The 25786-nt window shown below is 44.3% G+C and overlaps 1 protein-coding gene across 9 annotated transcripts in view; it reads right to left on the minus strand.

Annotated features, from left to right (window-relative positions):
• Positions 1 to 25786, minus strand: part of RASAL2 (RAS protein activator like 2) — a 292197-nt gene that overhangs the window by 66098 nt on the left and 200313 nt on the right. For 8 of the 9 annotated variants that reach the window (XM_077332483.1, XM_077332482.1, XM_077332480.1 and 5 more), the window contains 2 exons: positions 19934 to 20040; positions 460 to 569 (listed from right to left, as the gene is read on the minus strand). In XM_077332483.1, coding sequence (XP_077188598.1) covers positions 460 to 569; positions 19934 to 20040 — 217 coding nt within the window. Of the gene's footprint in view, positions 1 to 459; positions 570 to 19933; positions 20041 to 20787; positions 20960 to 25786 lie in introns of those variants that run through there. The other variant, XM_077332484.1, reaches the window with a different exon arrangement.

A 25786-nucleotide genomic window follows, 5' to 3' on the forward strand; every position in this document is an offset into this window, starting at 1 on the left:
TCGTCGGGTAAAAGAGATCCCACGTTCAAGTAGCCACGAGATCTCTAAGTCAACACATGACCCTCATGCAGGCGTGGGCTACTTGTCAGTTTCAACGATCTGAAGATTCTTGCCTGTCGAATAGTCCCTGTGGCATGTAGGTTACCTGATATAATTCCAGCGGTTCTGGGCAGTGGCTCCCTGGGGTGAGATATACCATCTGGACTACTGATATAATGTGTGCCCAACAGAGCATTCTATAATATTTCCCTGGGTCTCTGGACTATCATGCTGTATGTGATCTGCTTATTGCAACAAGACCTCTGATGGGAACCCCCCCCCCCCCCCACAAAAGTAAGATTTATTTCAGGCATGAGTTCTCTCCCCGATTTCACCTGCCTTTATGCAAATTATTGCAGGTTTCCAGATCTTGCATAGAGGACAGGAGAGATTCCCTTTGCACTTCATGGAGGTTCTTACCTCTCCTCAGCAGGTCGAAGAGATGGAAGACGGAAGCTGGTATTCCTGTCCAACTTTGACTGGCTCTTGGTCCTTTTTATTGAGCCTTTAAGCCGCTTACTGAAGAAACCCTAAAAGGAAAAGTCACAAGAAGTGAAATAGTGAACATATTTGCTAACCAAGATGCTCTATGCTTGATCTTAGCCTAAAGTTCTGTCATTGGGCACTGATTAATTTGTGGAAGCGATTCTGGTATCCAGGGATTTCTCTAAGTCTAGAGAGACTGTGCCTCAGCTTTTAAGACACACGGTACCAAACGATTCCCAGAGCGTCCACTCATGGACCAGTACCCTAGGCAGAGGAGATCTGTCCATCAGAGAGCAGGATGTTAACAAGTTTCACTGGGCTGAACTCCCCCTCTCATCCCTTAAGAAGACACATAAACCCTCACTGTTGGATCTGCTAGTCTGGCACTACTGTCAGCTCAATAGATTGAGGAAAGATATCTAAGTGAAAACTTTTTTCAGTTCATGGGAATGATTAGTGGAAGGGAGGAGGAGTCTGTCTTATTCGGCCATTTGTTGCCTTACAGTTGGCATTCTATTGCTTGAAGACTTCTACAGCACTAAAATTGAATTCCAGACACTTATTTGTCTTCAACTCCGCATAGCCGAAGAAAGCAGAAACTCCATTCCAATTTATTGTGAATCCCAAATTAAATCCTGTTTCGATGCCCCGAAAACTGCTGCGTTAAGGGATTTTTCCATTTCATACTTTTTTTTAAACTTGATATTGCTATTCAATAGCTGGATGGTTTTAACAGCATTTTATTACTATTGAAAAATCACCTTGAGGGCATTTTAGTTGGAAAAGTTATATTAGAAGTGAAATAAAGTCAAATAACATAGGAGTCCACACACTGAAATCCAATCCTTAATGGGGTTAAAATGGACACTGGTTATATGAAGGATCACTAACTGAAATTTAGCCAGCATCTCGAATCAGTTAATGAAAGGAAAAGTTAATTTCTCATCTTAAAATTGCTAGCAAAAAGAATTAGGATACTGGGGATAGGGTTCCTGTGGTGAGAATGAGATGTCAACGGTATTAATTGAAGTGTATTTACAACAGTGTGTTTATGGTTCGTTAGACCTTTAAACAGTGCAAAGGCAAATAATCAATATACGTCTTAGGTTCCCATGGGACCTGTGTTGGGAATTCAACTATAATAATGAGGGGATATGCATAGGAGGTTGCAAAGACAAGGTGTCAACAAGGGATTTATAAATGCTAATGACAATATGATACCAAGAGTGGCCAAAGGACTTTGAGTATTTTATCTTGTAGCAATCCTTATAACCACTCTGAAAGGTAGGGCAAGTACACACCAAATTCTAAACAAGGCCTCAGAAGGTGGATTAAAAAATATGCACAATGGGACCATGTACAGAGAAGGGGAGTTTGCCCACAAACCTGAGTACTGCACCAAACTTAATACATGGCTTGGAAGTTACTAGCTGTCATCAGTTGCATCAATCCCAACTACAACAGGAATAATGGAAGTGACTTAATGTCACCATTTTTTTAAAAAAACTGGCATGAATTTATTTTAAAAATCATATTTCATGGAAAAAATGTGACTTTACCGTCTTATGTAATCATATTTGACCTTCTTAAAAGCCTTCCTTCTGGAAATTTGCAGTTTCCCATGGCAAACTCTTTAGAAATAGTGAAAATGTTCTTCAGATTTATTTTACAGCCTGAAAGCAATGATTTTAAGGGGCTGAATGTCCATTCGGTCCATCTTTTTTAGTGCCTATTTGCTACTCGTTGCAGCTACTTTTCCACTAAGGCAAGAATTTTAAATCTCTCTTCTAAAAAAGTGACTTCCATCAATAAAGGATTGTGTATTGGATGCAACAATGTTATGATTCCATGTAGCCATGTTTGCTTATTTGCTAATGTCACCAATGGCAAATGATGTCCACTCACAGTGAGGACAATGCTTTGTATCAAAGTCAGGGGATAATCCTACTCAACCAGGGATCATGAAATGCATGCTTCTGCAATTATCCTTGGGGAAAAAAACTGGATAAAGCAGTGACCTCCTTGAATTCCAGCAATGGTTAAGTTATAACACTTGACACTTCATAAATTCAATATGCAAGTCAAGAAAAGTACTAGTTTCGACAGTCTTCTTCCATCAGTGGAAGCAGACTTACAATGTGATCATAAGCCGAGTTAGACCTTTCTACAAGCATTGGTGTCAAGGGGATTATAAGGGTGTGATCCTGTTCAGCATTGCCATACTGAGTACTTTATTTACTAGTTGAACATCTCACTCTATCCCACAGGATCAGGGTCCTTAACAATGGCTTTTTTCAAATTCATTTTTTTTCTGACTTGGGCTGCATAGCCTTGAATGTTTTGACAGCTCCAAAGCCATTTAACAAAAGCAATTAAAATCTGTAATTATGCCTACAAATTAAAAAGGGGAAAAAAAACCAGATGAAACAGTACCAGATTTTACAAGGCAAGTTAACTATCTCGCCTTGATAACTGGATTGATGTTTCTGTCTGATAACCTTACTAAGAAAAGTGACTTCATTCGCTGGATTTCAAAACTGGGAAACCGTAAGAATATCCAGTTCGATGATATATGAACCAATGCATGCCACTGTTTTTACACATCCCATTTAAAATGTTTCCTTTAAATGTATCTCGCTTAAAACCTTACAAACTCACAGTCAACTTCAGTACTGTTATCAATAAGATCAATGCAATGGAGATAAAACCGATCAACTGGAAAGGCTACATCTATATGCCCAGCACTTCTTGGAAGAGGGGAAAGATATAAATGTGACAAAGATACCTCTAATTAACAAGGAGTGGAAGGGAATGGTGGATGTTCAGTAATTTAACATCACTTAATTGGAGGTTAAAAACAACAACACCACGTTGCTTTAGATTCCTGCAATGTTAACTAAATTGGAGGGCGGGGAGGGCTAAAAATGGTTAGGTCTACATTTCATGTGAGCTGCTGTAGCAGAAATGGGATCATGGTGACTAAAGCCAGCGTTAGTGCAACTGAGTGTGGGACTACCGTGGAAGCTTGTTGAGTGTGATGCTGGAGCCAATAAATGGAGTACATGGAATGTAGCAAGTAATTAAATTAATCTGTGCAGGCTCAATAAACAGTTTAATGCGAAACAAGCAAAATTAACCAGGACTTGTCTGTTATCCTGTTGGCAATCGGCACACTCCTTTTAAGAGGTGTGATACCGGGCCAGTCATGGACACGCAGCCTAACCTACCTCACTGGGCTGATAAGATGGAGGAGAGAACAATTAAAGCTATTTACCAACAAAATTTGGTACGGATGAAATAACCAAATATCTGGACGCCTAGATGGATTATTTGACCCTAAAAAAACAATAACTGGTTGCAGTGCTGGTAATTGTATGAGAATGGTGTATGAAAGCCAGTGTTGTACAGTGGTTAAGAGAGATTCAAGTGGGTAGCTGCGTTGGTCTGAAGCAGCACAACAAAACCAAATCAGAGTCCAATGGCACCTTTAAGACCAACAAAGATTTATTCAAGGCGTGAGCTTTTGAGTGCAAGCACTCTTTGAAAGCTCATACCTTGAATAAATCTTTGTTGATCTTAAAGGTGCCATTGGACTCTGATTTGGTTTTGTAGCGGTTAAGAGAGTTAGGCGTATCTGCGAGACCCAGGTTCGAATCTCCAACTGGTGCTAAGAAAGATCTCTGGGTGACTTTGGACTTGTCATCATCTCTCATCTTAACCTTCCTCGCAGGGTTGTTGTGAGGATAAAGTGGAGGAGGGAATTATCTAAGCAGCTCTGAGTTCCCATTGGGAAGAAAGGTGGGGGAGAAAGGTGGGTATAAATGAATTAAATACATAAAATAAAGGTGCCTTCTCACGCCATTTCTCTGATGGAAAACAGCTTTCTCTAATGGTGGTAAACCTTAGTAAGGCACATTTTTCTGACTTAGAGCACCTGGTTTTCCATTTCTGATTCATCAAGCCTGGGGTGTGACCCCCATTGGAATATCTGGAGCCTTTCTTTTAGCTTTCTCTCTATCCTTTTGGAGGGCCTCCCAACAATCCTGTGGATTCTCCCTAGCATAAGAACTATCTTGACTGCCACAAATCTGTCACACTGCATCTTCCAGACAATGTGTGTACAGCTTGTGGCCTAACAAGGATAAGGCACCCCCGTGGTACACGCAGGGCAAGCCCTCTAGGTGTTCAATAAACCTATTCGATCATCTTAAAATTGGTACCAGCGACAATTATGTTGCTGCAGAATAAGCAAGAAAAGTTTTCAGTGGTGAATGACACATAGGAAACGTGTATGTGCAGGATTAGGAGGGGGAGGGAAGTATTCCCAGAATTAAATGCCACCAATGTTAAACTGTATCCAGCTTCGCCAGCTGGGATTAACCCAGACAGCAAAAGAAATCTATTCAGTGCCAACTGATTTGGAGTATACAAAATCAGAAAATTGGGTGGGGGGGAGGGAGGGAAGGAAGCATCTAGTAAAACTAGCTGAGGAGGCAAATTGAAACAGATGAAACTCACCAGGTACACCTGCATGAGAGCATATTAGGACAAAGTGACATGAATTAAGGAGACGCACGGGTACTTGGTAACAACAATACATTCATTTAAAGAAAGGTATCTGGGAGGTTACTGTAAACCTATGAAGCCATCTGATCAATGCACAGAAGGGGGAGGGAAGGAAAGGAAGGTGATACATATTTGAACAAAGGATGGGAGCAGAGACATAGATGCAATCACGTTTCATGCTATGCTTCGTCTTTCATCTAAAAGAACACAGTGAGAGAGACGAGGCTGTGTTTATACTCAAAGGCGAGGTTAAAACAATTGAGAATTTAGCTTAGCACTTGAGACGGCAGCTGGGCTCCTCTCCTCTCTCTGTTTCATAACACACAAACCAAACGGGAATGTGAATTTTTTTTTTTTGGTAAAAAGCTCAGCAAAAAATTCATCCCAGAAGATTTGTCTTGATGAAGCGCATAATCAGCCTGTAGAATTCAGAATGAGATGTCTGAGAAACAAATGTTCCATTCAGCTTTTTAAAAAGCGTATATACAGAAATATAAGGAGGAAAGTAAGAAAGGACAACAACTGGAGTTGAATTGGCCAACTTTGACAACAAGAAGATAAGAGCCGTCTTACTTAGGGGGCAGAAGCGCCCTATATGGCAGTGTTCCCCAACCCGCGGCCCGCGGCCCGAAGGCCTTGGCGCTGGGCCGCGGCTCGTTCTTCCCTCCCCCCCGGAAGCGAGAAGCTCACCAGGCCACGAGCAAATCGGCCGCCAAAGCGGCCGATTAGCTTGCGGCCCGGCAAGCTTCTCACTTTGGGAGGGGAGGGAAGAGAAGCTTGCCGAGCCGCAAGCTAATCGGCCGCTTTAGCTCGCGGCCTAGAGGGGTCGGGAAGGGAAGCCTCGGCCGCCGGCATGGCGGCGGCGCAAACGCGCATGCGCAGACTGCCGCGCAAACGCGCGTGCTCGGCAGTCCGCGCATGCGCATTTGCGCTGGGGCTGCCGTGCGTGCGCGGGCCCCCGGGCCACCCTCTCCGCCCACCACTCCGCAACGGTCCGCGGCAAGCAGAAGCAGAAGCTGATATATGGCAAGGGTGGCCAAGCTATTGCTCTCCAGATGTCCATGGACTACAATTACCATAAGATGACCATGAGTGGTCAAAGTGGACCCTCCCACCGGTTGAGCATCCTCTGTGCCTACATGTCATCTTCCCCCTTTCCCCTTGCTCTGTCCTAATCAGCAAGGTGTAGTGGCTAGGAGAGCAGACTTCTAATCTGGCGAGCCAAGTTTGATTCCCCACTGCTCCACATGAAGCCAGCTGGGTGCCCTTGGGCTCACCACAGCACTGATAAAACTTTTCTAATTGAGCAGTAATTTCAGGGCTCTCTCAGCCTCACCTCCCTCACAGGTGGTCTGTTGGGGGGAGAGGAAAGGGAAGGCGACTGTAAGCCGCTTTGAGACTCCTCCTGGTAGAGAAAAGCGGCATTTAAAAACCAACTCTTCTTCTTTTTCTTCTTCTTCTACTCAGTTGTCGACCATACCTTACAGCTACCCTCCAAGTGGTAGGAACATGAATGGAAACAGGCCTAAAAACAGGACAGCCTGTGCATAATACAATTTCCTTTTGTTTGGCTTTGGAGAATTCCTATACCATCATAACATTGCTGTGCCTCTCATGCTGTGCTGGGTGCTACATTTGCGGGCTTTTGCTTTGAGGCCTAGAAAGCATGGTAATGTCTGCCCCTTCCTGATACTGGTTACATGGCATGCAGCTGGCTTTGAGATAGGGCTGCAGACTGGTGTGGTGATGACTCATTTCATACGGACATGAAACGGCTCCTTCCAGAAGCAATGTCATTCCTAAACTGCAAGGGAATGGAGGGGTTTCCTTGCCAGATAAATGATTATCCAAAGACACTGTACCCCTTTTGTTGGCTCATGTAATGTTTCCTTCCATGCCACCGTAGTGATTCAAAGAAGGGAATGGGGGCAGAAACTTGCAGACGTTACTATGGTTCCAACCTTCTTCCAACTTGCTCTCCTTCCAACTAAGATTTCCTCCAATTTAAACTTGCCTTTCTGTTGAATGAATCATAGAATCATAGAGTTGGAAGGGACCTCCTGGGTCATCTAGTCCAACCCCCTGCACCACGTAGGACACCCACAACCCTATCGCTGACACTGAAGAGCCGCTGAAGGTGTAGAAAGGCACCTGAGTCTAGAACAAGCTTCAGACTTCACTTGGTGGAATGGAGGGAGAATCTGCCCCAGTATTATGGAAGAGCTCAGATAAAGTTAAGTAATGGCATTAAAAGTGGAAGGAAAAGGAGTAAGCAAAAAAACACAACAAAACAAAGCATGTCTTGTGGGTTCTTTAAGGCTGAAAATAAATAAGAATTATTGATGAAAGTAAGAATTGTTTCAGAGGGGAAGTATTATTTTACACAATATGGGAAAAAAGAACAACAGAAATATGGAAAACAGCACATGTTAAGGTATGACAGATTATGGCAGCACGGGTATACGTTTCCAATGCCATTTTAATCGGAAAAATTAAATACACACACAAAGAAGCGTGTGGCAGAGAAGGTGGAGAGTATTTTATGGATCCAAATGGCCATAAATTGGCTTTCCTGTGTGACAATTCCCCTGTAGTACGGCATCTCGTGGCCAATGTTCTGGAGTAAGTTCAGGGAAGAGCTTTACAAATAATTAAACAGCGAGGAAGATTCATTTGTGGACGCTGCTCCCTGCATGTTAAACGATGAGAAGGGAGGGTGGGGGGAAGCTTATGATAAATGTCTTTCTTGGAGTGTATCTGAAAGGCATGAAATCAAAGCAAGAAGAAGATGCTAAGCTGAAACAAATTGGAACTGTGGTACAACAGAGGAAAATTTAGACTACATGTCAGGAAAGATCTCTGAGTGCTGAGGTCCATTACATACTGGCAGCTCCTCTGGAGAGAAGAAGCAAAAGTGTCCGTTACCTGAGTATCCGCTAGAGAATTTACAGAGCGGGACAAAGCTGTACTGGCAGGGAAGATAAATAACACCGTGTCTTCTGCATCCCTGGGGATGTTTTCTTTTGAAGAACAAACTGCATTTCAGAGGAGAAATTGCATAATATGAACTGAAAGACAGAGGGGTTTCTAGACCTACGTTTCCTACTAAACCACTGGGCTAGAAGAACAAAAGGCTTGAAATTTGAAGATTCTCAGCCTAGGGAATTCCTTGGCAATGTTCCCCAACGAAATGATGCAACGGAATTCTCTGCCTGCCTACACGTATAGATATATTTTCTGCCATCTCTCTCTCTGTCAGCCAAGGGCAAAAACTCCTTGGTACTACTTATATCTGCCCTGTACCTGTTTCTCCTTGGAACTGCCAGTGAGTAGGCGGAAGAACAGGAATGCATTAATTGCCTTTAAACCTGATGTTTCCCCCAATGACATGCTGCTTCTGTACCTTGGTAATAACACAAGGTGGTCACACTTCATCCTTTCACTTGCTTTGAAACCCTTCCCTATTCTCCTGGAATTCACACGTCCAGGCCCAGGATGCCCGTTTTACAACAGAGCCCTGAAAGCAGGGGGAGAAATAACCCCAGGAGGTGGTTCACACGTGTTGTTTTGGCAACTGCTATCTGCAGAAATGCCCTTGACTCTATGAACTTTGCCTCTGTTGCTCAATGAGATGCATCTCTATTGCTCAATGAGATGCATGTTCTGTTTACTTTGGAAACATCTACTTATATTACAATTTATATGCCACCCTAGCCAGAGACCCTCTGTCTTAGCTGGATTCAACTTCATCTGACTCTGCTTGAGCCAATCTGTCGCAGCCTCTGAACAACTAGCCAGTGTACATGGAGGTATAGATGGGTGGCCATCCATCAGCAGATACAACTGGGTGTCATCAACATATTGATGACACTGTAGCCAAAACTCCAGATTAGCTGGGTGCATGTAAATGTTAACAACATCAGGGAGTGAATTACTCCCCGAGGAACCCCACATGCTAGGGCATATCACTGGGAGGTACTCTCCCCTATAGGCAACTTCTGTCCCTCACCCTAGCAAAAGGACTGCAACCATTTCAAGGTCATGCCTATATCCCAATGTTGCTAGGCATTGGGTGAGTAGCCCGTGATCTACCATGCAGAACACTGCTGTAAGTTCAACATTCTGGAATCCTATTGGATCCATTTGTCTCCTTGGGCAAGCATAAATCTGCTCTCTGCTTATACAGGGAGTGGGGTACTAATTCGAGCCTTTAGAGCAAAGTTGTCTAACATGGCATTCTTGCTGCTTGTATTGGGCCCTTTTGTATCCCCATTGCAAAGATTAAATCCAGGGAGTGGCCCACTTGGTGTGTGAGACCAGTTACAAACTGAAGGAGTCCTAGTGTCACCATGGCTGACACAAAGCTAAGTTCTGTGAGGAACTGGACTTCTCCATATGGACATTGATCAGTAATCTGGGGAATTGCAGTTTTCAGTCCGCCACGAGCTCTAGGAACCTCGACAGGGCATCTGCCAATGCATTAGGTAGCCAGTACACCAAACAGATGGCCAGACTTCTACTGCGTCCTGCACTAACCTACACATTCATTGTCTGGAATTGTTGGGATAGGAAATGCTCTGAAGGAGAAAGCCTCTCAAACCAACATCACAACCCCCCCCCCAACATTTTGTCTGGGATTGGTGGAAAACTGATAAACGGGCAAGGCCAGTTCTTTGAAGGTAATTGTCTCACCTTCCCGTGCTAAGGTCTTGTGGCCATGTCAGGTCCACTTTTTTGCTCTGATGAAAAATTCTGTTGAGGATGATTTATTGTTTATGACCTGACATTACACAGTAGCAACGTTGGAGAAAGGTTAACTCTCCTAGTTCCCTCACCTTTGCATCATGGGATGGGACAAAGATTAGAAAGAGTGCGAGCATGTCCATATCTCACACCTTTTAATTTAGAACATCTTCTCCCACAGCCATATCTCCCACACTCCTCAACAGTCAGGATGCCCAGCCCCTTCCTGTCTTCTCAACCTGCTTTTTTAGCTCTTGCACCCTGTTGCTCTCCAGTCCTTCCCTCCTTAACTACATCAATTATAAAATCAATTTCCCTCCCTCCACCCTCCAATAATAACAATCCAACCCAGTATTGTACAAATAATACTAAATAACTAATACAATCTATGAATTAGAATTTAAGAATGCATTAGAATGTTAAGAATGCAGAAACATTTCTTCTCGCCTTTTGGCTAAGATCAAGTGATAGTCCAGCTAAAATTCCGTAATGGGAGGGCAGGCAGACTTCTGTGAAGGGAGCAAGCAACAGATTCCTGCTGCACATGATAATGGCCCACAACACGCCACTGATAGCCACAGGACTGGGTTTTTATGTAGCCCAGTGACTCCACACGGTATTGCAGAATGGATATGACTGACCACGAATGGAGACCATCCTAACTTGGAACTGGCTGTTGTTTGCAGACCAAATACAGTTCAAATGTGGACTGGTGGCTGGTTCCAGGTCACCGCAGGCCAGCCAGTGGCTACATGGTTCTGCCATGATTTAAGTTGTTATTTGTGGCCAGATACAGAATGTGGCCTTGCAACTTAGAGCTTGCCTCTGATGTTTAGTCTATGATGCCTGTTCCCCCTCCACATTCCTTTCCTGCCCTTCTCAGACCATCCCCCATCCCCCTCCGCTCCCCCCTGCTGCCCTGGAGTCAGGAGTCTTATCAGGATGCTTTGGCTGTAAAACACCCAACTTGTTCAAAGACTTCCCATGGGAGGGAGGAAACTTGCGGGGGGAGATATATACCAGTTCCATTAATCTTTCTGTAGGAGTGTGCTTGCTTGGATCAATAAATGAAACCTTTGCTTAGCAAAGAGTTTGCTTTTTGACCTAATGAAGATCTTCACAGTTAATAGATCAGGTCAGTCCCCTTGAATCCCAACACAGTCAGTTCTTTCAGCCAGACACCCAAGCCACAGCACAGTGACAGACAGCTGCAAAGTCTGGGAGACAAGGGGCCTAGAAGGTGATGAGGGGGACACCTTTCCAGGGACTCTGCTGGACACCCAGGACACCATTTATGAATTCAGTGTTCCCAACACCCAACTTCTTCCACAGATGCCACTGCTGGGGGCAGAGACCAGCAAGGTGGAATGGGGTTGAGCAGCTGGGACTGAAGTTGACAAGCCACCAACAACGGGGCCATAAGGCCACCACTGATATTGTACTCTTTGGTACGTTTTCCCTAAGAACATCCACATGTTCATCTGTCCTCCTTTGATTTGGAAGGCAAAAGTCATGCTTGTTTCACACAGCCCAGGTTTCTCAGCCAGGGTTCCATGACAGCCCTGGAAGGGCTTCACGAATGGGTGGGAGTTAATTCATTTTAATATATTTTTAAAATTTGTTAAACATTTATCGGGTGATATGACCTTATATGGTCAGGTCAGCCCGTTTTCCCCTCCCGAAATGCCCAGAGATACACCTGGAAAGATGGAAAGAGGACGGGCCCCAGGTGGGCATGTCTACAGCTATGCTTCCCAACCATATTCTGCATGATTGCACCACTTCTGGGGTTTCTCGAAGCCTGAAGAATGTTCCATAGGTTTCTCTAGTAAAAAAGTTGACTAAGGCTTACCTAGCCTATGGCAATAATTAGCTAACTGATCTATAACCCTTTGCATAGGTTGGATAATGCCCTTTCAGTGTGTTTTTGCAGCTGGATTTTCCTGTTCAAGGCAGGAAAATCTACTCCTAAAGTGCATTGAAAGAGCATTATCCAATCTGTGCAGAATAGGGATTGGTTAGGGGTGTATTTTCATCACTACTATATATATATATATTTGCATTGCCATTACTTATTACCACAGATTTGCCTTGAGTGAAATATTTTTAAAAGGCATGTTATACTTTTAATATGAGTAGATAGAGTCAGAGTACCTTTATCGGCATAAAAGAATGAGTAGATTAAAGTCAACATAAACGGGCTCGTCCAGGATGATTATTTGAAAATGTAAACGTAGAAATTATTAACACAAAATGAACATGCAGTACAAAATTCCCCCAGATTTAAAAAAAATGTGCTTTCTGCGGACCAGAGGGATTAGATGATAGTAGGGTTGCCAACTGGGTTGGGGATTCCTGGATAGTTGGAGGGTGGGGGGAGGCTTGGGGAAAACAGGGATTTCAGTGTGGTACCATCCCCACTGAGTCCATCTTCTCCAGGTGATCACAGGAGATCTCCAGCCACCACCTGGAGGCTGGCAACCCTAGAGACAGAAAGAGGCCAGAAAGAAAGCCACATATAGCGACTGTAATATTCCAGAGTGTAGTCTCACTGAATGCAATAGAAAAACAAGTCTGAAAAGCAGTGAAATCCCACTCAGGCTTGACCTTCAATTAGGCTGGCTGGAGTCTTTCTTTGTTTCACTTAGCATGCTTTGAAGAGCTAAGAGGCAGACAAGTGCTTTTCTCGTAACAATTCTGTTTTGATATGAAAACCTAACCGAGGAAGCGAGCTCTCTCTCCCTCTTCAGCTTTGCCCATAGGGACTTCTAAATTAGACATCTTCTTTTCGATTTCTTCCGGGATGCCATTCTAGGCTTCCAGGCCCATTTTGACTTTCCACGGTTCCTCTTTAGATGGATGGAGGAGTGGAGGGAGCAGGGAAGAGTGAGACTGAGACAGGCAGGCAGGCAGACTGAGGAGTCACCTGCTGCCTGTGCTTGATGATTTGAGATAATCAAGGAGATGGTTCAGGGGCCGGCTGTCTCGGCATGATCTTTGATAGCTCTCATCTAAAGGGCTGCTGAATTTGGCAGGTATCTGTGGGAAAGGAAAGCTGGCATTAACTCTACCATTTTCTTAAACCATGACTGGCATTAGCCATTCTTTCTACCCCACTATTGGCACCACTGCTTACTTAAATTTGAAGAAGGAGAAGGAGGAGAAGAAGGAGGAGTTGGTTCTTATATGCCGCTTTTCTCTACCAGAAGGAGTCTCAGTGGCTCACAATCCCCTTCCCTTTCCTCTCCCTACAACAGACACTCTGTGAGTTGAGTGAGGCTGAGAGAGCCCTGATATCACTGCTCGGTCAGAACAGCTTTATCAGTGCCGTGGCGGGCCCAAGGTCACCCAGCTGGCTGCATGTGGGGGAGCAGGGAATCAAACCCGGCTCGTCAGATTAGAAGTCCGTGCTCCTAACCACTAAACCAAACTGACTCTTTTTTTGCTTCACAGTGTTTTGCTTTCCTCAGCTCTCCTTCCTTCCTATATCCTGGGTGCTTCTGAATTATGGTGTTAGAAAAATGATTTGCTAAAATAGGTGTAATGGTCTAATATTTAAAAGTGGATTAAAACCACCAACACCACCATCCCCTTCTACCTCTTTGTCCAAGCTTTTTTTCTGACAATTTCACATTATAGGGATAACAGCTTCAGCATTTGTACATAGTACTCCAAGCTTTTAACGTATCCTATTTTTGGTAATCTTTACAACATCCCTGTAAAGTGGGTCAATATTAGAAGCCCCATATTCTAGAAGGGCTACAAAGGCAGGGGTTTGTTTAAGATGGCCATGAAAATTTCTGACTGATATTAGGACTTTGTGGTTTCAGCCACACTAGCTGTCCCCTCCACACCCTTAATTGACCAAATTTTGGATATTGGCCACTAGATTCTGAGGCTTGAAACTGACCCAGTGAAGCCAAAAACTGAACAAAAATGAGAGGACTTGAAAAATCAAAGATAATGTGATGGTACAATACTTCTCTTACTAAAAAGCCAAAACCTTAAATTTGGATATTTCCAAACAGTGTCCAAAATGGCGAGACGTCTGCTACTTGCAATAGCGTGATAATAAATCACGCTATTCCTCCCCTCCACATTTTAAGTGTCTTCTTGCGTTTCCCCCTTCTCAGATGCTGTGGGGGAAAAAGCAAACGAGAGAGTGATGCGCTATTTAACTTACCGCTCCTTGGCCTGTCAATCAATGGGGCAACCAATCGATGATTTGTTGTTCTATCCCCCCTTTTTAAAACTGGAACTTACATGTGGAAATGAATATTCAGACCTATGAATATGCATTGCCATGTTATTTAAAGCCACACACACACACACAAATGGCTGGCCAGCGGAGGCCACAGCAAGGGAGGCAGATTCCCCCCCCCATCATTTTAAACAGCATTCAGGACTCCTCCTTGCCCTCCACAGTAGCGATCCCCAACCTGTGGGCCACGGACCACTTGTGGTCCTTCGACTAATTGGAGGTGGGCCCCGAAGGATGCCTTCTCCCCCCCTCCCGGCCCTTTACTTCATCCCCCTGGCTCTTTACAACACACTTCGGGTGTCATTGTCTCCCATCACTCCCAGATTGGACTATCTCGTTGCAGAGAAACAAGCTCAGGGTTCCCATTGATTTGTCATTGTCATGAGTTAAAATTTCCATGCAAATAAAATGTTCCTTATGTTCATTGTTGTTGCGTGTCTGTATCTTATTTTGAAGGGATGTTTAAACATTACCATAGCGATCAGAGAGCGTTAGGGCAGTGGCTGAGAGTAGAGGAGTAAACTACCCCCCCCCCACCGGGCCTCAGTAAAAGGTGTTGAGTGGTCCCCGGTGAGTGGTCCCCAGCGTTGAGTGGTCCCCGGTGATAAAATGGTTGGGGACCACTGCTCCACAGCACCTCTTAAGATGGGCGCTATGCAGGCAGGTGGCGTGCAGGCAGTGGGCAGCTTAAGAGATACTTGGAGAGACTTTTTCATGCTGTTTAAAATTATGGGGGGGGTTCTCCTTTGCTGGACAGAAAATGGAGACAGAGGGCAGGAGTGAGGGCGGGACAAAGCTGAGGATCTTATAGCACATTTCACCCTTCATACCTCCCTTCCACTGGTTGCAGGCTAGTTGTTCACCGGGGGATCGTGCCTTTTTGGGTGGTGAATTCACTTTTCGGGATTCCCGAAGTTGCACTTTAAAATGGAGGATCTAGGGAGCTGGCTGCTGGCCAGACACTGGAGGCAGGCAACATATGCCGCCTACCTTTGGCGGCTGGCATGCTACATTCCCCGTGTGCAGAAATGCCCTTCGAATTGGCAAGGGAAACTGAATCCCATCAATATTCAGCCTCTGAAATCAAAGTGGCTCCCAAGTACATCACCAGAGATGCTATTCAAAGACTTCCTTCTCTTCTCCACTCCCCAGCAAAAAAAGAAAAGAAAAAGCATTCATTTGAAGAACGTTATGCAAGCGTAAATAAGAATTCCAAATGCTGGACAAAGGCCCATTAAAAGTTATACAGCCGAGTGGCTTTTTCTTTATGGATAACACTGGTTTGGCGTGTAGACAGACAACTACAGAGAACGTACTCAAAGTGAATGCTCTATTTAGAAGTGAGTTTTGAAAATAGCTTGGCTGTAATTAAAAACAACAACAACAACAACAACAACAACAACCCTGAATGCGACATATTTCCAAAGTCTTTATTTCAAGACTGCTGATCTGTTCCTGGCGAATACATCACGCTTGTATATCCTGGAAGTGAGGGCTATGAAGGAGCTGCATTTCAGCTCACTTAATTATTCTCTCATCTCTTCCCTTCAAGGAGGATTTGGTTAAGTTCTTTTTATGCTTACAGCTTCTCGCGATAGAAAAGCAATGATTTGCCGAAGGCCATCTAGTGATCTTTAGGGCCAAGCTAGAATTCAAACCCTGGTCCAAGTCTAACATGATGTCCACTACACCATACCAACTATGAACAGGACCTCTTGATCTGAACCATGTTTGACGACCCAAAATAGAAGAGAGGAGGAGGCTAACAAACACCTGTGCTGTATCTGAATGTGCTGTTCCTCAGCTTGGACAAGCTGGGTAGCCACCATTTGTTAAATTTGAGCACACAAGCAAGAGGAAGGATTATATATACTGGCAGTCTTCAAGCAAAGGTTGGATACACACTTTTCTTGGATGCTTTAGGGTGCTTAGGGCTAATCCTGCGTTGAGCAGGGGGTTGGACTAGATGGCCTGTATGGCCCCTTCCAACTCTATGATTCTATGATTCTATGATTCTATATCCTTTCCAAACAAACCTGTTTTCAAACAATTTTCTCATAACGTGTCTCTATGAGACTGTTCATATGTCGTGGCAACATCATATTTCATTGCAGGAATTCACTTTAGGAAGACTCCAAGGGTTACATTCCCCCCCCCCCCAATATATAACTTAGATCTACTTTTCTGAACTTTCTTACTGCTGAGAAACCCCTGAAACATTCTTCAGACTTCTAGAAACCCCAGAAGTAGTGTGATCATGCAGAATATGGTTGGGAAACACAGCTGTATATACTCCCACTCAAGACCTCTCCCTTTCCCATCCCTCCAGGGCTATCATTGGTCATTTTGGGAGAGGGGACAGGTCAACATGACCATATATGGTCGTATCACCCAATAAATCTTGAACAAATTTAAAATATCAAGAAATCTCCAGGGTTTCCTATAACCCTGGTTGAGAAAGCCTGACCTAAGACAGTAGAGCCTTCTTCGTTTCTAACATGGCATCTAAATCAAATGACACAACAGACTTTAAAATGTTAATCCTGGCTAGTAAGCAAGGAAATAAACCACTGCTTGTTTCATATGATTTGGCTGTTGGGACAAACTGTGGTTTGTTGGGACACAGGAATTCTTCAGTATCCAAGCTCCAAACGATGGGAAGAGGGTGGGGTGGGGGAAACAGAATACACGTTGTCCAAGCTTAATCCTGTATAACAAACCCTAGTTTGCCCGCTGAAATCAGCCATCACAATAATTAATGTAATGGTAAATGCAGTCCAATCCCCAATCTCAGTTCAAGAATGCCCCATTTCTCTCTTGCCTAGAAATGGGCCTTTACCAAGATGAGAAAATCCCATCTCAACAAATGAAACAGATTTAAGAACTATTTTTATCATTTCCTCCTGCAGCCTATCTTTAGGACATGATGTTAGACTTCCGTTGCAACACGAAATTGTCAGAAATCTTCCTTTCTACATCAAAGCTCTCCAAACCAACAGGGGGATGAAAACCTGACAAAAAGCTTGCTTTAGGAACTAGCTTAATTAGCACAGACATCAGGATTTGTAGTCAGGATTCTTTTACTACACAAATGTGCACTTGGAGCAACATTTCCACTGAGAACACAAGAATGGAGATGCAAGTTTAATAAAGAAACAAATCTGAGGAATTCAAAAGTATCCAGAACATGTGGCTGGAATTCTAAAGTTCACGTGCAAAATACTAGCTTGTACTCCAGGGAGTTTCTTCAGAATTTCCTGGCAGCAGTTCCCTACTGGCCTGAATTGCGTCTGTCCATGTTTTGGTTCCTGCAACTGAGACGACTGAAAACTGTTGTCATAGAAGGCAAAGCAGAAAGCCCCAAGAGCTCACACACCTCTCTTGCAGACAGCTGAAGAGTTAATTTATGGGAAAGCATCGAACAATCAAAGTCATTTCTGAAGGGCAGAAAACAGAAGGGAACAACCCCATGAAAATCAAAAAGACCCATGTACCAGGTGACATGTCTGATGTCTGCCAAAATGTGTACTAGGGCATTAGGCTCATATCGCAAAAACTGTACAAGGTGGAGCTACGTACAGTAGGGATGCCTGTGTGTCTGTATACTTCTTCCACACAATCCACTGACCCCTCAGAAAGAAAGTTTCGAGAAATCCTAGTAGTGTGATCATGCAGAATATGGTTAGGAAACACAGCTGTATATACTCCTACTCCAGACCCCTCCCCTTCCCATCCCTCCAGGGCCACCATTGGTCATTTTGGGAGGGGGGGCAGGTCAACATGACCACAGATGGTCATATCACCCAATAAATGTTGAACAAATTTTAAAAATATATTAAAAACTAGGGACAAAGCCCGTTGGATTCAGGAATACAATGGCCGCTAGATTGGGGAGCGGGATGGAAGAACTCTGTGGATGGCCTCTCCCTCCCCACAGGACCTAGAAAGGCCGCAGGCTGGAGGCCCCTGGAAAGGGAACTCACTGGCAGGGGCAGCTCTCATGCAACAGAGATCTGCAGCCTCTGAGCCTCAGAGGAAAGTGGCAGGAGGAGGAGGTGGTCAGGAGTGGGGGGGGGGACGGAAGGTGGGGGGGGCTGGCTGCTGGACAAGCAAGCCGGTTGCAGGAGGAGGCACTCAGAGGTGGGACAGCCACCCTGAGTGAGTGTTAAGCACTGAGTGGCACTTAGGTCATGAGGCCAGCTCCTCAGCCTAAGCCCTTACCAGAAATATTAAGTGGAACAGATTAATTAACTCCCAGCCGTTCAGGAAACCCTTCCAAAACCATCAGGAAATACCAGGGTTTGCTTGCAGGGGCTCATGGGAATTGTTGTCCATGAACATCTGGAGGATCACAGGTTGACCACCCCTGGTCTAATGTACAAGAACGCCACTTGTACATCTGAGCAGAATAACCTTTCTTTTTCCAATGTTGGCAGCCTTATGTAGATTTTTGTTACTGGGCACTTGGCTTGGTTAATTTTTAGAACAGCTGCTCTAAAGTAATTTGTGTGATCCATGTTACAACGCAAAATTAAATTAAAAACCCCTATTGGTCAGCTAAAAACTACCATTTTCAATACTAGGAATGAAGAAATAGCAGAGAGGACAAAGCCATGTTGAGACAGGAAGACAAATGAGAGGGGTAGACAGATTATGCTCATTAAATTAAAGACATACAACAATTAAGTGAACCAAAGATCCTGTCCCATAGTTTCTTACCAAGTAGTATTGCAACACTGTACATTTCCACCCACCCTCCTTTTGCCGTCACGTCACAGCTAATTTATGGTGACTTGCTTGCTGGTCTCCCATCCAAATACTAAGCAGGGGCAACCCTGCTTAGCTTCCAAGAACTGAAGAGCTTGGGCAGCCTGGCCTATCCAGGTCAGGGAAATAAATGCTGCCCTTCCCCCCCCCCTCCTAAGTAGAACTCCATTTGCTGTACTGTTCAAAGAACACTTCAGCTTTAACTTGATTTGTGCTGTAACTGAGTCCACTTCCTTTGGTATATTAAGAATAATTCAAAACCTACAGAAATCTAAGACGAGTTGTGCTGTCAATTTTGGCGGACCCATTACAGTAAATACATATAGCTGCTGGAAAGAAAATCCAAGCTTTTGGGATTAGGAATAACAAACTCAAGTAATTTACAGCCAACCATCAGGGCTCACTACTGATACTGAAGGCCAGTACGGACACCTCCCAGGCAAGTACTTTTGCTGTTGAAGTGACATATTGAGTCCTAGGATTGCTTCTTCCCATACCATGTTTGTTATTAGTTCAGGTTTCAGAGTTCTAACACAATTCCAGGACAAGTGAAGGACCCAAACCCAAGAGTATTTTGTTAATATAAGCTGACAAAATTTGGCACTTTTTTAAAAATTAAAGGTTGGTTGAATCCATGTGAAATCTCAGAACCAGTATATACTGGACTCTTCTCATGCCCAGGTTGCACAGAAGTCATATTGTGATAAAGCAGGAAAGCTGAACAGGAAGTATCATCTGGTCAAACTTCACATTTTATTTGGCCTAGAGTTTAAAGTAAGTCTTCCAAGGCTGACACCAGCGGTAACACAGAAATTATTCTGCAAACCTTACCATACAGTTTAATTACAAATTTTGTGGTGCAACCTACGGTAAACAATTTATATGATAAATTCTGACAATGTATCTGCCTTTTGATAGCCAGATGAGATCTCAGCCCCAAACTGGTAAAGGCTATTTAGCAACAAATCTGAATTCAAATACAAAAATCTTTCCCCTTTAACAAAGATGTACTTACTGGAACTTACTGGAACAAATACAAAAATATTTCCCCTTTAACAAAGATGTACTTACTGGAACTTTGAATGGAGATGTATTTGATGAATCCATGGGATTGGCTTTTTCTGAACCACTGGTCCCTGAGATGCTCCGTCTGCGAGGAGACTTCTCTGCTGGGACTTCTGGGTGCAGGAAGAGAAGGATGGAAGGACAGAGAAAGTAGGTCAGAAAAGTGGGAGAATGATCATACTCCTAAATTGCAGACAATCACAAAACACACACATAAAACAAGAACAAAAAAACAATGCAGGTGCATTTTTCACCATTTACAAGTTATGAAGATTTTAACCACTATTTGTAAAAACCAAAATTAAAATTCATCTTTGATTTCCAGGCAATTCAGAAAGGCTATCCTTTGCTTAATATTCAGCTGGGAAAATCACAACTGACAGACATTACCCCACAACCTAAAAGTACTCTGCTAAGTCAGGCATGCAAAGGGTTAATTCAGCAAAACTGGCAATCTGTGGAAAGCTGAAGGTCCTAATTATAAAGGCAGCACTGAACACAAATTTGACCAAGGTCAAAGTTCATTCTCATGCACACAATATAATCCTAACTGCAAGTTCTTCGGCATATTTACTTATGAGTTAGTTCAGACTTCAGCAGGACTTCTCCCAAAGTATTTACACATAGAATTGTAGCTCATGGGCATCCAAAGGTTCAGCTGCTTGAGGGTGGGTAATATAAAACCTCTCTGCAGATGGGGGGGGGGGGAGGAGGGATATAGGTCATCTTCTTCTTGTTCTCCCAGCACAACCTGAGCTACAGCTTTGTGATCACAAAAATCTGCCTTAACAAGACAGGGTCCTACCACATTTTCTATGTATTCTATGCACATCATTCCCAGAGAGAATACACATATATACCTTTATCACAAGTGCTGCCCATCTCCACTTCAAACTCCTATGCTTAAAGGAATCCAGCTTAAGTAAAAGACACTCAGCATCACATAGGAAAAGCCACATCCTAAGAAAAAGTCCATTGTTATCTTGTAGGATGAAAAGGAAGGCAGGGAAATATTGCTCTGGAGACTGGCATTTTTGACTCCCGCTCTTCTCCTTTTGGACACAGATGCAGCTTAAACTTCCATTTCTGGCCTCCTGCCCCTTTGGGATCCGTGCTACTTCCACTCCAGAGAAAGCCGTTCCCCCCTTCCCCCTCCCCTCTCTACAGCTTGCAGAGAGCAAGAAGGGAACGCACCGGGAGAGGACTGCAGCTATTCAATCAATCGTTCTGAACGCATATCCTCCTCATCAGTTACTTTCAGGCTATTAACAGATACCCAGCAGCCAACCTCGGTTACAGAGAATTTCCCTCTCTGTCCAGATCCGTAACCATCTGAGGAGATGCACATCCAGTCCGGCTCCATAAATGAACGTTTTCTTCACCAAAAAGGATAACCACGACAAATCCCCACCAGGAAAACCTTCTGCAATGTCTCCCAGTGAAGTTGGTGGACCACAGTTCCTGATTTTACCACTCTGACAGCGCGGCAAATCAATGAAGGCTCAAAGAATATAAAATTCAACATGATGGTGGCGGGAGGAGAGAACGGCATCCTGCTGAACGGTGAAGAGCTTCACAGTGGAGGGTGCTTCCTTCTCTTTTAAATGTAAGCAACTATGTTAACTCTCTGACTACCTTGCAAACCACACAAAAAGGAGGGAGGGGGGAACAAAAGACAGCAGTAACATCTGTGAGGTTTTTTGAAAAACTTCCCTTGGAAAGCACATGAGTATCACACTAAGAAATGAGCATGACACCTCATTTAAAAACTCTGCTGTTAAAGGGGGGGCGGGGCATGGGGGACGACCCCAAACCCCTTTATTCATGCAGGATAAAACCACTGTACTGTGTAACAGAGATCCATGCCTTTCACTAATACTTCAACGTCACCCAGCAAACAACACAAGCAAGTATTTTTTTCACAACTAAGGGAGATCTTTGGCATTTCTTCATTTCAGGGTTACTTAAGAAAAAACCCCACACAAAACAGTTTCTCCAGCCCGATGCTGAGTCTGTTCGTTTTATCCAAGATCTGTTCTTTTTCCTCCACTAATAACTTAAAGACACTCCTTCAGACAGCAAATTAGATAACATTCCAACCATCAATTTTTCTCCTTTGGGGAAAATAGGGAAAGGGTCACACATACGCAAATAGTGTGCGTTTGGAGGAGAAGGGACCAAAATAACAGGCTCAGTTGCAATCACATCCCATACTGCAATAAAGCTTGGTTTGTCCTATTTCACACTTGCTCTGGAAAATTGCTCCCCATCATCAAAGCACCTCTAGTAATTTAACACTGTCTGCAGGGTTTCGCTGAGTCATGCACGAAGATACAGAATCCTGGATCCTCTTGTAATTCTCAGCAAAAGACAGTCAATAGTTGGGGAGTAGTTTGGGCTCTTTTACAAAGCCAGTCAAGATAAAAAAGAGAAGAGGAAAATCTGTATCTATCTACAAACTGGAACGAAGTGACCTTGGGGTGGGTGGAACCACTGCAAGCTTCAGAAATGTGTATCAGAATGAGCTTAAGAGAGAAGGAAAATGCTTCTGAGCAATTGGAGGAGAGAAACGAGAGGTGGTGGATCAGGGACAGGAAAATGAGAAGGTTTTCAATGGCTGCTATGGTTAAGAATGGGCAAGAACTGAACGACAAAGCAAAATTCATTATGAATTTCTCTGTCTGTGGGTTGCACCAAAATTCATGCCTGGTCTGTCATCACAAACTTCTTTGGACTTTTAAAGTGATTTGTGGCAATTTGTGGATAGTGCACTCTGAGTGTCTTTAAGCCTCTGTTTGTTTCCTGGGGAAGTCCCGCAAACAGCTGAGTGGTGGGGAGCAGGCTATCTTATGCTGTTCTTTTAAGCTTTAAAGAGTGTTTAAAGCCTGTCTTTCAGGCTGTCTTCTGCAGTCCCTTTAAAGTTTAAAGAGACTCCACAAGACAGCCCGAAACAGCTGAGGAGCAAGGAGCAGGCAGCATTAACCACATTTCCCCAGTCCATGCCCATCCCTAGCCCTGGCTACTTTTAACTGTGCATCTACACGCTGGAAGCACTACTGTTTCATGTGATGCTTCTGTGCCCTAAAAGCAGCTTTTCTGCTGAGCTGGGTAAAAAACCAATAGCACTGCCACCAGGCCAAAATTAGATTGCTGCCTTCGTCTCCTCCGCCTCCACCCCGTACACGCAACATAGTGCTCTTGCATTATTTTCACATGCTGAAAAAAGCTAATCAATGCACTTCTCCATCTCAAATATTAAATTACCACAATTTACGGCATGAGTTAGTCAGCAGAGCTAAGGGCTTAGGGGCAGATCACATCATCTGTATGAATCAGCAACTGCCCTAAACCTTTACTATGTTCTCTTTGTACCAGCCGGGATGTGATTATAAGGTTTGCTGAGCCTCAGGTGGAGCCTTGAAACCTCTTGGAATTAAGACTGATCTCTGGATGATGGAGAGTAATTCCAGTGGAGAGAACAGCTGCTTTGGAGGCTGGATTCCCTGGCACCATGACCTGCTGATTTTCACCCCTCCCCTAGCCTTCCCAGATTCCACCCCTAAAATCTCTAGCAATTTCCCATCCAAGGTCTGGCGACCCTAGATATGAAGGAGATTCCTTGCCTCCCCTCCCCAGCCCCTCTGTATACACACCTGTTCCCCTTGCATAAACATCACAGAATGACACAGTCATATTTTAAAGATGTTTTGCTTAGTCATCCAGGGGGGTTAGTCAATTGAAAACAAGATCAGGTAACTATTCACACCTGGCAGAAACTCACAGTTTACATAGAAATAACATACCTTCTTCCTAGATGAGTTATAACAATAACACAGCATTATTTTTTTGCATTTTGAACGTTCACGGTTCCTCATAATGTTTTCTCTCAGAAATATATACAACAGCCCAATAAAATAAGCCAGTCTTATTTTCCTGTTGCAGGTGAGAGACTGATGTTGCGAGTCCCTTGGACTGCAAGGTGAACAAACCAGTCAGTCCTAGAGGAGATCAGCCCTGACTGCTCCTTAGAAGGCCAGATCCTGAAGATGAAACTCAAATACTTTGGCCACCTCATGAGAAGGCAGGAAGGACTCCCTGGAGAAGAGCCTAATGCTGGGAGCGATCGAGGGCAAAAGAAGAAGGGGACGACAGAGAATGAGGTGGCTGGATGGAGTCACTGAAGCAGTTGCTGCGAACTTAAATGGACTCTGGTGAATGGTAGAGGACAGGAAGGCCTGGAGGATCATTGTCCATGGGGTTGCGATGGGTCGGACACGACTTTGCAACCAACAACAACAGTTTGCTTAAAACCACCTTCAGAATTCCAAGTTAAATTGAGATTAAAACCACAGACTTCCTTCTTCATAGCCTTGTTTTTTAAAATGCTATATCCCAGTAGCTCTCCAGGTACAAGCTATGCATGCAGGGGTTTGCTTGAAGTCAGGTGTTTCAGTCATATCGTGGAGACAAGCCCCAGCAAGAAGCTGTGCTGGAAGTCAGGAGTCACATTTAGTCCTCAGGAAGTGGTGGTCGATTTTTTAGACATGCCTTCCAAAGCTCTTCTAATTAATTCTGGGGGTTCCAGTGCTTCATTTCATGCTTCCAATGGCACATCCAGAAGGAAGCAGGGGCATGCCAGGAGAGATGTGCAACGGGCAACAAGCTCGAGTTCAAACCATTGAGAAAAATCCTTAGAATGCCAGAGGAGGAGATCATTTCCGCGCTGGGAACTTCACTGCCCCAGGTCCGTGCGGGAGCAAAAATCCTGGGCAGATGAGATGCACCAGGCCAAATGCTCCCCTGTGTGGGAGCAGGAAGAGGAAGGGCAACCTGCCCCCATTCAAATTGCAGCCTGCAGCCTGGTATGAGGCCTCCAGTGCAGAAATGGTCAAAAAGTACACAGTCAAAGAAGATTGAGATGGGAAAGAAGAAAGAAGTGACTGATGCACAGGGCATACAATTGTTATGTGAGTTTTTTGGTTGATGACAACTAGGAATCTGGCTCTTTACAAGCATGTAATTTGTCCCACACCTTTCCAAAAAATCTTGAGGCTATCCCAAATTGCTTTGCCTGGACCCTCTGCAACAAGTACAAAAATCAGCTGAGCAAATGGTCAAAAACCTTTGTGGATTATGAGCCCGTTTCTAAAACTATGTTTATGGTCAGAAGTTTTTCTTACTCATAGGTAATTCTTAACTTAGTTCAGGAAATATAAACCAGGGAGCATACAGCTGCCTACCTGAAGGTAGGGCCTGGAGTTCTCCCAGAATTACAACTGATTTCCAGAGATCAGTTCCCCTGGAACTTCAGAGGGCAGACTCTATATGGCAGGGGTGGCCAAACCGTGGCTCTCCAGATGTGCTGGCAGGGGCTCATGGGAACTGTAGCCCATGAACATCTGGAGAACCACAGTTTGGCCACCCCTGCTATATGGCATCACATCCATGATGAGCTCCCTGCCCTCAATATCCAGGAATTTCCCAACCAGGGTTGCCAGGTGTCCCTACCTCACCCCACCCCCTGACAGGGGATGGGGGGACAGGGTTGCCAACTCCTGTTTGGGCAACTCCTGGAAATTAGGGGAATGGAGCACAAGAACCTCCGCCATAGAATCCACCCTCCAAAGCATCCATTTTCTCCAGAGGAACTGATCTCTGTAGTCTGGAAATGAGCTGTAATCCTGGGGGACCCCCAGGTCCTACCTGGAGGCTAATATCCCTGTTCCCAGCCCACAGCTGGCAATCCTAATTATGACAGGTTTCAGAAGTAACCAAGTGCAGGTTTCACTACACGTACAGCCCTGAAGGAGTTGCGGGTTTGGTTTCATGTGAGTGAAGTGGGATAATTAGTGCTGCTTT

This window comes from Paroedura picta, chromosome 4 (genome assembly GCF_049243985.1).
Source record: "Paroedura picta isolate Pp20150507F chromosome 4, Ppicta_v3.0, whole genome shotgun sequence".
NCBI lineage: Eukaryota > Metazoa > Chordata > Lepidosauria > Squamata > Gekkonidae > Paroedura > Paroedura picta.